Genomic DNA, 14,838 nt, shown 5'->3' with positions numbered 1-14,838 from the left:
AATTTCAAAAAGTATTTTCTCACAGGTGATAAATATTTTCCTTTTTGCAGGGTACAGGATTTTGGATAGCTGTATTTAGGTAATTAAGTCTTGGTTAGGACATGACCTTTTAATTTTTCATTAGTTCCATGTGGAGCAAGAATTTTGACATCATTTGTTTAAAGCATTGGTATATTATATCTCCCACATTTCAGCCCAAAGAAGGTAAATGCAAGACCTGCAGGAGCTGCTGGTCTCAGCTAAGAGCATGTTCTCTGAGTTTTCTTTGTAATTAGGTAGTTTGACACAGCCATGCAACTAGGAAAAAGAAAACAACAACAACAAAAAAACCAACAAAAAACCCCTCTTGGGAATACATTTTTCCATAAATCTAATGGCTACCATATCTGTTACCATAGCAACGGTACAGAGCAAGGCATACCTGTCATCATAATGAAATGGATGTTTAACTTCAAGTCCATATTTGATCACAGAAACGTGGAACATGATTTTAAAATAATGCTCTAACAGTTGATGGTGTGATGCATCCCTAGGATCCTATAAAGTGTGATGGTGTTTAATGATGTACTTAGGCATGTAAATGTGGACTGGAGGGGCTACTCCGAGGCATTTGTGTTTTTGCCTGAGTTCTTTCAGTGTTAAAGGCAGGAGGATGAATGGGTGAGCAATTTCTTCTGCAGAAGGAAGCAGAGGTGCAGTGTGCAATGCAGCATGAACTGCAGTGGTCCTGTACCCAGGGAAAGAGGCATGCACACTTCCTCCCTCCATGTAGACACAGTAAAACATCCACTTCAGTCCACCATCCACTGTAACAACCGTATTTTTAGTTTCTTTCCTTGCTTGTAGTATTATTTTTATATGTTTTGGTTTTCATAGGCTTTTGCCCAAACACAATGATAGCTAGGGAGTAGGGGATTTTGGTTCAGGGGCTATTGGATTTTACTTTGAAAAGGCTTTAAAATTCTATCTTGCTGCCTTCTTGGACTCTTCAGAGGAGCTAGTGGTAAAACACCCTTCCAAATTGGTAATATAAATGAATATGGAAAGTGATGTGACTGGATGAAGTGCCAATGTAGCTTTTATTGTCATATGTAAGGATAACACTGGATATTTCTAGATGGTTAATGATTGAAACCTTCTCATCATATAATTCTTGTCAAAGTCATACCAGCAAGTATGGAACAGTTTCCCAATAAATTATGGTGCGGAAGGCTGAATGAGTGTGAACACGACTATGATAAATCATTTCAGGGAGAGTGGAAAATGTCGTGCTGTACATAATGCTAGCTTTTTAATGTAGCTTTTTTATTTGTAGAATATACATCACCTAAGAGAATTAGAAGTCAGCAAAAGCTTTGACATTGCCAATTTGCAGGCTCCATGACAAAGTAATAGGTAAATGAATAAACTAATGAAGCTAGCAATAACTAAAAAGCTGATTTCAGATTATTGTCATTCCTTTTCATTAAAACTGTGTTTAATTTGGATGGTTAGACAGTAGAAGGCCCAGAAACAACCTGTTTTGTTTAACCCCTGTGCTGGACAGGGTGGCAAGTCTGTTGTCTTACCGTCGATAAGGAATGCTTCAGAAGGGAGCAGCAGCAGTTTTTGTGGGCCATACTGACAAGGTAGAGTCTTGTGTTTCATCCTTTATAAAACTCTGGAAAGGCTAGCTATATACTGCTGCACAGAAAAGTGGAGGAAAACTGACAACTCTTAAAAGTACAGCTGAATAAGGTAAAATCATATGTTGCATGTTCAGTTTTATGGATGTAAGTTCTTTATGAATAGTCTGTATTTTATTTATTGACCAAGTGTGCAGCTCAGAAGGCAGACTGTAATACATTATATATTCTCTGCAATGTGTGGGTAGTAATACTGTTCTGAGAAGAAAGAGGTAAATACATCAGGGGGTTAATAATGTGCAGTTTGGCAAATCGGAGCTTGACCTCAGGCTACTAAACTGAGGGAGTGATACAGAAGGTGAGTAATATTATTGAAACTGTGAACAAAGGGGAGATTTTGACTTTTCTGACCACCACCTAAAGGCTAGCTAATACATGATGTGGAAATAGATGTAACAATGTTTTCTATTTTAAATGTGAAGATTTCTCTTCTAATGTCTTAATTTTCTTTTTGGTCTTTTATGGGGGAGCGATGATCAGCTGTTCTCTCACTCTTTTTGTGTTTTTCTATATCAGTTTGCTCTTTCAACAAATCCTTGGTTCTTTTCCTACACAGCCATCTCAAAAGAAGACAAGCTTTTAGTCCTATTGCATTTAGCCTTGCATGGTCACCTTTCTACCAGGAGAGCTTTCATATTTCAAACAACTGTTGTTTTTTAGCTGTATGTAAAGAGTGAAAGGTGGGGGCTTTGAAGGAAGGGGGAAAAAAGATTTTCAGAACAGCAATCTGCTTTTCAGGTTTTAATATGGCTTGTTGTTTGTTTTGGGTTCTTTTTCCCTTCTGTACAAGCAATATTGACTATAAGAAGGGGTGTACACAAGGGTTTCACAAAGGATGGAATTTGGGCTGAAGATGTTTACCTGGCCCTGAAATTAAAAGGAAAGCATGATTCCAAGGCTATGGTCTTGCCTAAAGGTCTGCGCTGGAAAATGCCTATTTAGCTTTTTACAGCCACTGTATTTTGATTGTCAAAGTAATCTCCTGAAATTTGTGTTTCCTAAGGTGGGTGTCACCATTTTGTACATGCTTGAAGAGTGCTGCTCATACAAGCTTGTGATGTGATATCACTGAACGTATTCCATGTGGAAGAGATGTCTGAGCCCATTTATGCACCTTCTTTATTGTGAAAGAGGGTAGCAGCCTACATGCTTGCTCACTGCTGTCAGCCTGATGTGACATCTGAGAAAAATATTCTTGTTGGTTACCTGTAAATTTCACTTGTTCCTGTCTCTGTGACTTCTAAAGGAAGAAAGGCAAGGGTGGACAGAAAGGCAAGGATGTAGACATAGTACATGGACCTGAGAACATGCAGCTGTACTCCTGGCTTTGCTCGGTAGCAAAGAACAGACTTTTACATGCCTTTTTACTTTGCAGTAGTTAGTGAGAATTATTTTAGTAATAATTATTAATCTCTCTGAGAGTTTCAAACTAAAGAGGCTACTAAATGCCAAGTACTGTTTTTACAGTGATGTAATTCTTTTTTGCTTGCTTTCCTAATTAACTTTCTTCACATTAAACTATTGAAGGAGGATTAGAGCAGGAAGTGTTGTGTACTTTAAAAGCAACAACTCACTGGAGCAAGCAAATACTCTGAGGGAGCTAAAGAATGAAATGGCAAAATTGTTAACAAAAACATGCAGTTATTTTTTAAATTGATTACTTGCTGCTACTCTACAACATTTTTTTTTTCCTTGTGCTTTTCATAGAGTGCAAAAATGTTCCTCAGGTTTGGAAGATAGTGGATCTTCCTTCAGTTTCTACGAAATGTCTGAAGCAATATAACTTTTAAAGTTGTAGAATATGCATGTGAATGTTACATTGCCATAGCACTTTTTAAAAATGCAATCATAAATCTCAGACCTGTAAGATTTCTATCATTTAAATAAGATTGCTGAGTGAACATCTACTCCAGTTACAATCAGAAGATGCCTTAACTTATAAGTGAAGCTCTCTGGACAGGTGTGTCAGGGGATGTGATAGGAACCCCTGCAAGTGAGAGTTAGAGGGAATGGGTACAGATTGATCCCAGGGGTGAGGCAGACCCTCAAGTAGTGATGCTGTTTGGTGCATTGAAAGTATGAGACATTCTCCTATGCTGGGGATCCTTGTGTGAAAGCTGCTGGCATATCCTGGCAGCAGTACGTGCCCAGGATCCCAGTGCACCTGGGTACATCAGGCTGGCTGTGTGTGTGAAGCTAGCCTGCAGGCACACAGCAGATGTACTTCACGTTGTGCCTGTCCTTCTGCCTAGAATTTACCTGAGAGATGGACAGCAAACAGAACAAGTACATCTGTCCGTGTGCAGGGGATGTGCCTGTGCGGTCTGTATTTGGAGATACTTGGATCATAACTGCTCCTGCCCTTGGAAATAGCTATGGTGGTTTAGAGACAAGATCCAGAGCACAGACGTGGAGGTTAATAGATGGAGATGCTATCTCTTCCCAAGAAAGACTTGGCCTTAAAGCTTTGAGGAAATAAAATGGTCTGGAGCAGTCAGTGAGAGACAGTGATAGCATTCATACCAGGCTGCCCCAGGGGGCTGTGTGTGCACGTTCTCTGAGCTTCATAAACATTGCTATCTCAGTTATCCTAGCTCCTGGATTGCTTTACAGGTTTTATGGAGAATGCCAAAGTTCAGATGTGGGCTATGAAGAAAGATTTATTTTTTAAAAATATTTCAGTTTGATTAGAAATGGTGCCTGTAGCTATCTTCTATTACAAAACCAGGGAAATTGCTCTCATAAAAGCTTAATTACCCATGCAAATTATGACAGATAATTTAAGGTGGCGTTTTCAGAACATGGTCACTTTTGTATTCCTCGTCTCTTTTTTTTCCCCTCATGCATACATGTCCTACATAAGCATGTCTCTCTTTCCTTGAGAATACAAAAACTCAAAGTGCAACACACACAAATTTGGAAGGAAAAAGTGCAACTCTTCTGAAGTGCCATTGAGGATTTCTGGGAAACAAATGGGGGAGAAGAAAGAGAAGCATGATTGTGCTTTCATTTCCTCAGTGGAGAGGAAAGGCACAAAAGTGAAGAGGGAGGGTGATGGCAGGTATGATATGGAGGCTTCTGTTTTCCAGACGCTCATGTGTGATTGAGATTATCCACATGCAAATTATAAAAATGTATTAGACAGAATAACTGTGTGCCTTAGTAATGCTATTTGCTGTTCTGACACGTCTCTTTTCCTGTTTTTATTAAACGTTTTACCCTGGAATTGAAATAGTGATTATGTAAAAACTTTTTTTCCCTAGTAGAATAATAATTCATGTAAAACAAAAATCAGATAAAATTTTTTTCAAACTCTCTTTTTCTGATCTCCTATATTTTTGTACTGTGTATATTCAAGTTTAAAGGATATTGAGAAAGGCTAAGTAGGTTGATTACAGAAAGAAGTGAATGAAAGCCACAGGAAGAAAGGTCTTTCTTCTTCGAAACCTATGCACTTTTTAAAGAGAGGTCCAGCGTTTTCATTTAATATTTGTGTAAACATTGACTCCCTTTCGTGTCAAGAATATTTTCATACATAAAAAATTAACACATCAAGGAATGATTTTCGTTTGTGCATGTAATTTTATTTTCCTCCCTTTTTTCTTTTAAACTATTTCAGCGTCATTTAAATGAACTGCTGGCCTGAGACTATTTAACAAAATATCAAGCCTTTTAATTGTGATTATTCAGTAGTCATAAAAAAGCTACTTTTTATCAGTAGCTTAACTTTGAATTCTCTCTGTCAGATACTGTAAATTTATCTGTTTGTGCTATCTTAAGGTAAGTGCAAAGGAAGAAGATTGTCATTAACACCCAGGCTGTGACTTGGTAGTTGTTCCAAGCCATCATTCTGGCAAAAGGAAGGTTGCTGTTACAATGATAGACAGCTCTGTCTGCTTTATGCAGTTGTGCTAATGATTCTCTCCAAGAAGCTCTTCATGAGAGCAAGAGCTTATTTGTCTTCAGAATTTGTCAAAAGTACCTTGAAAAGCAAAGGCTTCCTTGCTGCCAGGGCCTAAAAGCACTGACATGAAGTACAATGCAAAGCTGAAGTTCTGGAAACGGCTGGCAGAGAGCTCCTGAGCTAACAAATCCTTGACATTTCTGTTACACAAGAAGGGTTTACTTTGCATATCCCAGGAAAGAAATAGGCATACATACCTGGATATTAGTCATATGCTACAAAACTGCACCTTAAATATACTTGTCTTTCAGTGAGAAGGTTACAAAGAGAAAATATTGCTCTTAAGTACACTTCTGTACAAGATGAACATGTGTTAGAAGAAGAAAAAATACAGTAACTGTGTTTGCTATTCACCAAGCATTACTGTGTTCCTTTGACATTTAGTTGATAGCTGAGATTGCTGAAAACACCTATGGAGCACTGCCAATACAAAAGACTGAGGATAAGATTAGGACCATGACGGCTTTATAAAAATTTTAAAAATGCGCTAGAAGATAGAAGGGATGCATTGATGAGATATGGTTGTTTTGCTTTGCACTCACTCTTCTCTCACAATTATGTTCGAGAATCTATCTTTCTTCCAACATTAACAAGAGGAAAGCTGGAGGTGGCTGAGTATCAGCCTAAGAAAAAAGCAGGTTTCAAGGTTATGACCTTGAAAATAATACAACCTTTGCAAATAATATTGCAGTTTAACTTATCACTGCTGGTTGAGAAAGTGGTAAAAATTGGCATGTACGCAGTTAAATCTGTGTCTACCATACAATTTACATGTTTCAGAGAGGCATGAGTGTCAGACTTGTCTTTCACTGGATATTCTGTCTCTACTTGCTCAAAATATCTTTTGTTTCCTTGCCTTTCCTGGGAAAACAGTTGAATGTCTTTTGTTTTAATGGGAAGTCAGAATCAGTAAATAAAAGCTAGGGTCCTCATCCTCTGGTCTGATGGAGACCTACCCTGGCATTGGAATGGGGAGGAGAATCAGAGGAAAAAAAAGGTAAAACTTGAGAGTTGAGATAAGAACAGTTAAATAATTGAAGTAAAATACAATAATGACTGTAATGGAAAGAAAGGACAAGAGAGAAAGGAATGAAACCCATGAAGGGCATGTGATGCCCAGTACAATGGCTCACCACCTGCGGGCCAAGGCCCAGCCCAGCCCCCAGCAGTGACTGGCCTCTCACATCCAATTCCCCCAGTTTATGCACTGTCCTTGACGTTCTTTGTCATGGAATATCCCTTGGACCAGTCCAGGTCACCTGTCCGGGCCATGCCCCTGCCAGCTCCTTGTGCACCTCCTCACTGGCAGAGTATGGGAAACTGAAAAGTCCTTGATTTAGGGTAAGAACTTCTCAGCAACAGCCAAAACATCACTGTACCTTGAACATTGTTCTCATACTAAATCCAAACCACAGCACTGTACCAGCTACTTGGAAAAAAATGATCTCTGTCCCAGCCAAGACCAGGACAACAAGCTCTATGAGTCATTGAACTCCAAAGTGAGAAAAGAACTTGGCAAGCTACAGGGAAGGATACTGTAAAACATGTTTTCCATTCTTGCCTCCCAAAGAAGATGAGAAAATGATGGAACATCATAGTGCTATTTTATTTCCTCCACCAATTTCCTTCTCCTTCATGTCTTTGGGTGAAAATGGAAAAAAAAAGCAGGGTGGAACAAGTGTTTGTGCTCCTCATATGTTGACTTGCTAAGGGGTATTTTGAGGCAAATATGTGCCACATATGTAATGTATGTTGTGGATAATCATAAAGATGAAGGAAAGATTATAGTTAGGATGAAGATTTTGCAATGGAATTTGAGTTAAGCTAGTAATTCTGTTGAATTAGTTTTCAAGAGCACATGGAATTTGCTAGTGCTTGCATTTTCCTCCTAGAGAAACCAGCTATAGTGCATAGGTAATCCTGAAACACGAGGGGAGTCTGGAATGCAGCAATGCAGATGCTGATTTTGTCTGTCTGTATTTTTGGGATGTGAGGAATGAGAGTATCAGGTTGATTGATATCCCTAGTTTAATGGATTATTTTTCATTTTTTGGTTTGATTATAGATAAACCCCAAAAGCTGTATTGATCTGCCTCTTTCTTCCTTCTCATCAGCTTTTTTTTTTTTTACTGCTTCCTTTGCCAGCTCTGTTTTTCTTGTTAAAATACAAAAAAATCCCTTGACAATAACATAAAGATTTGAATGATTTTTATTTCTTTGTTTCTAAGTAACTAAACTCTCACACTGTAAAATTAGCTGTTTTTCAATATGTCAAGCAATTGTGTGATTTTTAGCTGTAATTTTGCAGAGAAATAACGTGTTAATGGAAAACATTTTGCACCAAGTAAGGTCTCTTAATATGCTAGAGACATGTCACAAACCTAAAGAAATTATCTTATGACAGTGTAATTGTGGTCATGATTAAAGAGAATTGAAAAGCAAACATATATAGACAACAAGCCAACAGTCCTGGAAGTAAGGAAAGTAAAGAAGGCAATTTTATTTAAAAGATGTTCATTTTCTAAATTTCAAACAGATTGTTGAATAAGTCAGCATTCATTAAAATGCTGCTGGCTAATAATGTGTTTCTCAACTGAAGTGGAACTGTAATGACTGAAGGCTAATTAAAAAAAAAAAGGCATAAAACCTTCTTGACTTAAAATCATGTAATTGAAAATGTCACTGGAAACTGGCAAGCTAAGGGCTGTTGGGCTACTCCTCTCTAAATATTGTACAAAAATGAAATTGCAGTTATGTAACAACAAACTGCACCAGCTGCTACGTATGAGACCTTCAGAACATCTGTGTTGAGCATTACTCCATCTCAGGATGGATTCATGCCTGCCAGACAAAACTGGCAAGAAAGTTGGGAATCATCCTGATTATGCTAATCAAGAGACATTTTAATCATCCTTGGAGGAACGAATTTAGGTTCTTCTGTATATTGTTAAAATGTCATACTGTGTACATAAGTAGCATTTCCTTTATTTGGTGAGAAAGCTTATCATTATTAGAAATTTCGTGGTTCTCAGCTCAAACTAGTTTGTTTTATTTTATATGTAGCACAGACACTTGTGCTACATATATACACATTTTTTTTTCGTCATCTGACTGGTAAAATACTGGATTAAATAAGTAGGTTGAACTTCCTTTGATACAGAAGCAGAAGTTTTTAAAGCATAAATGACAAAGCTTTTTGCTGGTTGGCCCTGGAGTAACATAATATTGCTTTTCCACATTCTTTACTGTAAAATTTAATTACAAGGAACTGAACATAAATGCTGATTGTTGTTGCACGGTGGCAGGGATGTTTATTAATCTCCACTGAAAACAGAGACACTCCCCATGTTTTCCTATTCTCATTCACAGCTGCAACTTGAAAGAGAACAGTGAAGGTCTGTGTATTGCTCTGCAGCAAGATGTGGTCTTATACAGATGTATTTAAATGAATAGCTGTGTTTATTTGCATTACGTTTGGTTATGGTCCTTATGTACTTAATCATTTGTATAAACAATAATATTTACCATTTGTACAAACAATTTATTTGCCGTTTGTATGTGCTTTTATATTCCCTGATTTTTTCTGCTGCTGCTGGTACCTGGGTAATCTCTTCTTCAGTCAATGTAAAGATGCTTAATTGTGAACAAAACTTAATCGGCATTTTCAGTTGAGAAAAACATATGCTTTTCAAAGGGTAATTGCAATTGCAAGTTTCTAATTGTGCTTATGTCCTGGAAATGAAGTAGTTTTATTTTATGCCAAAGAGATACTAATGACATGTTGTGATAGTAGTCTTAGCAAATAGTAGTATGAGATGTAGAAAAATTTCACCAGAGAATGAAATGCAGATCCATGCATGAAGATTGTGGTCAGCTTCTCTTGTATCAAAATTGCTTTTTCTTTTATAAAATAGGAAATTTCCAGAATTTCATTTCTGGAAAATGGAAAGACATGTTTAGATGTCTTTTAAGAATAGCAGTTATTTCAGGACTAGTTGTGACGTTGTGTATTTCATTTTTATTACAATGTTTTGAAGATATAAAATTTTACAGTACTGTCATGTAAAAACATCTGCAATGGTTTAAGATCACAGTGTCCCATGAATGTTCCCCAGCAAGCCCATCAGCTGAGACACAGTAACTGATCTTCTTAATACCTGTAATCTATTTAAAAGCATTCCTGTAGTGAGTTACTTTGTCTCAGCTGAGAAGCCAATAACAAAATGTTAAGGTGTGATATTGAATATTTTAGAGGCAGTAATATCTTATGTGAAGTGAATGTAGGGCATTGCTGACTGCACAATATGTGAACTCAGTGTCTTGTATATTAACAGAAAACATGATAGGTCTGGTTAGGAGCACTTTGAATCTCTGTAGACTCAAGAACTGCATTACTTGTCTTTCTTGGCTTTTTTTTTTTTTTTAGTTTACCATCATTTCTAGGTTAAACAGAGTAATTAATTAAAAACCCAGTAATAAAGAGAAGTATATTACCTCTGAAGGCAAACCATTTGAGCATTTAAGTCATGGATGGGTGGTATTTTGTATGTTTTGAGCCATGATGTTGTCTTTAATTATTTTTTTAGAGTGTTCATATTTTGGAGCGAAAGGCTTCTTCAGGAAGCACAGATCCTTCTTTAAGCAAGCAGTTCCTTGACAGTGATCATCTCTCAATATCCAAGGTAAGCAAAAGCCTGGGATGAAGTTTGGGCAGTGAGTTTCCCTCTAGAGCTACAAAGTAGTTTGACTGACACTTCAAGGACAGTGTTTTGGATGATTCTACCATTGAGCATATTGTGAGTCAGCCTGGAGCTTATTGTTCTATAACTGAGGTGTAAGAAGAGCCAGTAATCTTTAGTAGATGTTATATTAACAAAACTAAGGATTGGTTTGGGGTTTGTTTTTTTTTCACATGGATAGCCCCATGAACAAATTTTACTTTCTCAGAATATGGGGCTAGAAGGGATTTTGATGATCCTTGTGGGACCCCCTCCAACTCAGGACATTATACGATCCTATGACTTTGAGAAATTTTCCAGTTCAATCCTCTAATTAAGGTAGAGCAAATCATAGCCAAATCTAGAATTGCTGCCAATAAATATTAGTTAAAAAAATGTCCTAATAACATCCCTTGTGTGTAGTTTGAAATTTAAAAGCTCTTGCTGAAACTTTCTTTCCTGAGGCAGAGAAAAGGATGCGAGAGGTGAGATCACCCTCATAAAAGGTGAAGCCTTGTGTGTGGTGTTTTGAAGTCAGCTTTTTTCTGGGTAAATTGCTCAGTTTTGGAATAAGTGATTCCAAACAAACCTAATTCCACATAAGGAAAGCTTAGTTTTAAGGTACTTCATATGCAAAAGTGAGATTGTTACTGCAAAGGTAAGGGTGCTGGGATGGAATATTTAGTGGAAAGGAAAAATCTGAAATTAAATATCTGTAAGTTCTGAAAAAGACCCAGTAAAATGATTTTTGAAATGAAATGTTCATCCAGGGAAAATTAAATGGTTTATTTATTTTCCAAATAAAAATCTTTTTTTTTATTTGGAAAATAAATATTTTGCAGTCAAAAGCTGAGAAAGCCGTTGGTAGTGGCTCCCTTAATCCCCATACAAGGGGCATGTGCAAGAGCCAGGGACTGAAAGCTGTGGTTATGTTCTCCCAGTCATGCTGCTTTGCACAGGGCTGCTTCTCATGTAATCCCTGAGGAAACACTGAAGTCCTGAAGTACTGCTGTTGTACTTGAGAATTGGCCTTGGATGAGGACTCTTAGGTGTATCACTTTCACTCTGTTTTTCCCCTTCTTTGTCTCTCCGCCATAATGGCTCTTGTACTGCCCATATCTCAACACACCAAAACTGTGGGATGAGGCACAGTCAGGATTGTTAGGAGGATTTTAGGAACAGCTTGTCGCACTGATGCAGCAGGAGACAAGTATCCACACTGCACTGAATAATTGCTCATTTTGTCCCTCTGTATCTGGCCTTTTGTTTAAATGAATAGCCATATGAGATTGTGTGATTCCTAGTTGATAATTAATCAATACTGATGTTATCTAGTAGATAAAAGACTTGTGTCTGCAGCTGATCATCTAAAGGAGAAATCAATATGGTGAGGAATCAGTTGGCAGAGATTCAGACTCTCTGCTCATCCCGGGGGACTTACTTAGAGTTTAATTTGACCCCCTCAAGTGCCAGGTACTTCCTTGTCGGGAAAAAAAATAATACATACGTGCTCCCCTCTATAGAATGGGAATAGAACATTGAAGCAAAACATGGCGAAGTGAAAAAAAGTGCATTTTGAGTAGGGGGTTAACAGACAATGGGATAGTTATTTTATGGTTATTCAGGGGAAACTAAGCTGAATAAAGATTTCTATTAGAATTTACTGCAGTATTTATTATTTGGGATCGAGCTTTTCACCCTTCTCAAAATACTAAGACCTTATTGGAAACTTTAAGTTTGAAATTTGCCATTACTTTTGCAACTATATTTTCTTAATAGTAATGTTGATGTTATCAGGGCTGTATAATTTATTTGCAAGTGTTATGAAAGACTGACAGCGTTTGGCTCTGAACAGTTTTGTTGGAAACAAGGAGACAATTTTTTTTTTCCCTTTAAATGTTTGATGCTATATGACCTCCTACCTCTCTTGTTAACTTTTCATAACATTGCTAGGAGTTTTGACAGATTAGCTGAGAAAATGCAAGTTTACAGCTTTGTAAGGTATAATTTGTAAAACATAGTCTGGGGAAGCTGGCAGTAAGAGATTTTTGAACTGGTGCAGAATAGCAAGAGGATAGAAATACACTCTAATACGCGTTTTCTCTTAAAAAATATTGTTCTTTACCTGTTCACTGTGTTACATTGGAAGTCTGGCTTGAGCTGCACCAGTCACCATGCAAAAGAAGTGGTATGTGCCAGAAATATGCTTTAATTCGCTCCATGAGAGGCATACAACTGGTTGTATCTTAAATGATAGTATTCCTGTGTTTTTCTCTAGAGAGAAAATTAGTTAGCTTTCCTATAAATTTCTCATAATACAGTGAAAATGAATGCAGGAAAATAAAAAGAAAATCCTTTTGCAGATTTCTGAAGGCTCAATTAGCAAGTGAAACTCTGTCATAAAATGCCTTTGAAGATTATCACTAGCTACACTCAAAATCAACAATAAAGCAATGTCTTCTGCTAGTTTATCTGGGGAAAACTGGAGCATCCAGATCCAATGTAGTTTGCACTTTAAAGATCAGAAAATTTAAATTTCTTTATGATTAAGAAATATCACAAAGGGCACTCTTACTATGCACCTTGTCCAGGTTAGACATCTGAAAATGTTTGTATTGAGTAGTTTTAAGTGAGATACAGCTAGACATAATATAGTGACCATGTAGTTTGGTACTTAAATAGGTTGGTGTCAGTTGGTCTAAAAGCCTGGCTCCTCTTTGTCTAGCATTGAAGAATTTGTGCCACTCTTAAGTGCAGTATTTCACCATGTGTGTGCAAAATTAATAAATCAATGTGTTTTCATGCTTTTTACCAGGAACCTGACAGTTGGGAAATCATAGAGGGTCTGAAAATAGGCCAGACCAATGTCCAGAAGCCAGACAAACATGAAGGTTTCATGCTGAAAAAGAGAAAATGGCCGTTAAAAGGTTGGCACAAGGTAAATGTCTCATAAACCAGTCAGAATGTTATTACCTTGTTTTATGAGTTGGGACTTTTTTGTCTAGATGAAATTAGGATGTCAAATAAATACCCATGATTTTGGTGTATGACTTTTTTTTCCACCTGTGCACAGAATTAATTTGCAGACACAGTTCATGGCTCTCAAATCACAGTCCCTGCTGCCTAAGGTTGTATTCTAAATCCAGACAGAATTTGTAAATAACGCTGCAAATGCCTTGTGTTTTAAGGGGTTTAATCTTTTGTTCTTTCCAGTATATTATAACATGCTCTTTCCAGTATATTATAACAAAGTGTAGCTGTGTACTCTAAGGTTGCATTGAGTTTACATTGAAGTTACACAGCAGAGGAGAGCTGAGGGACTTTTCCATGGATCCAAGGTGTTCATACAGGAGAGCATTCCCCTCCAGGTGTGCTGACTGATCAGATTTGTTCAGCTTTGTCCTTGAATTATGTTTGTCCTCCTGATTGGATTCTTCATTGTGGGCGGGTGGTGGGACTACGTATTCTTGCTGTAAGGTACGTCTATTTAGAAAGCCCTCAAACACCCCAAAACTCAGCCCCAGATCTCCTGATTCTGTTTAGCTAACTTGGACAGATATCTCCATGCACGATTCTTCCTTTTGTTAGTTTTACACCTGGTGTTCATAAACTCTATTTCATACCACAATAATTGCATTTCCCATCCCCTGTTTTAGCAACATGATGTGGGTATTGATGCTCACTCATATTTTTGTACCTGAGGGTACAAAAGTATAGTAGAATAGGTATAGTCGATTAATTTTCTGAGACAAAATGCATTTTACAACAAAAGATAGTGAAATCATTTGCTATACATGGTGTTTTTTTCTGGGAAAGCACTAACATTGTTCTTTTTCTTGCTGAACACTGTAGGACTTTCTTAGGTCTGAGTCCAAATGCAGTCCATACTGCTACAAATTACAGCTTTTTCCCTAATTTCTCTCTTCCTTCTGGATGTTGTACTAAGTTATACATAAGCCTACCACCCTTTTTTCTGCATGCTCATCTATGTTAAATGTTTTGGCTTTGTTTTACTTAACTAAAGTTCATAGTTTCATCAGCCAGATACTGAGGCGCTAACTGAATTTAGTCTAGACAGATTAATGGATTTCAAACTGACATAGCTGAAACATGAAAAAGCACACCAATCCCCAACCCCCAACAAATCAGTCTGACCCTTCAAAAAAATCAATTGATGAGTTATATAAGAATTTATGGAATAGACAACTGCTCACACACACTTTTAAAATACATCATATTAATGTATTGCTATTGAGCCAAGTATCTGTTTTGGTAAGGAACTAATTTATAGGAGAGCATTTATAGGAGAGCAAGAGGAGAGCAACTTTCACAGTTTTGTAAAGGCAATCACTACTGATGATCTGGATGAATTTAGAGAAATTACCTGTGTAGATAATTTTTAATGTGATTAGGAAGTTCACATTTTAGCATCCCTCTCTACTCTGCCTTACATTTCACCTTGGGAACTATG

General features: G+C 37.3%; 1 protein-coding gene across 2 annotated transcripts in view; it reads left to right on the top strand.

Annotated features, from left to right (window-relative positions):
• Window positions 1-14,838, top strand: part of OSBPL6 (oxysterol binding protein like 6) — an 89,689-nt gene that overhangs the window by 44,199 nt on the left and 30,652 nt on the right. For both annotated transcript variants that reach the window (XM_066189856.1, XM_066189854.1), the window contains exons 3-4: window positions 10,236-10,331; window positions 13,183-13,305. In XM_066189856.1, coding sequence (XP_066045953.1) covers window positions 10,236-10,331; window positions 13,183-13,305 — 219 coding nt within the window. The remainder of the gene's footprint in view (window positions 1-10,235; window positions 10,332-13,182; window positions 13,306-14,838) is intronic.

The sequence above is a fragment of the Chamaea fasciata genome, unplaced genomic scaffold (assembly GCF_029207755.1).
Source record: "Chamaea fasciata isolate MVZ Bird 193981 ecotype frontalis unplaced genomic scaffold, bChaFas1.0.hap1 SCAF_8, whole genome shotgun sequence".
In the NCBI taxonomy this organism is placed as follows: domain Eukaryota; kingdom Metazoa; phylum Chordata; class Aves; order Passeriformes; family Sylviidae; genus Chamaea; species Chamaea fasciata.
The sequence above is the reverse complement of the archived record's forward strand: the minus strand, read 5'-3'. Positions and strand labels throughout refer to the sequence as shown.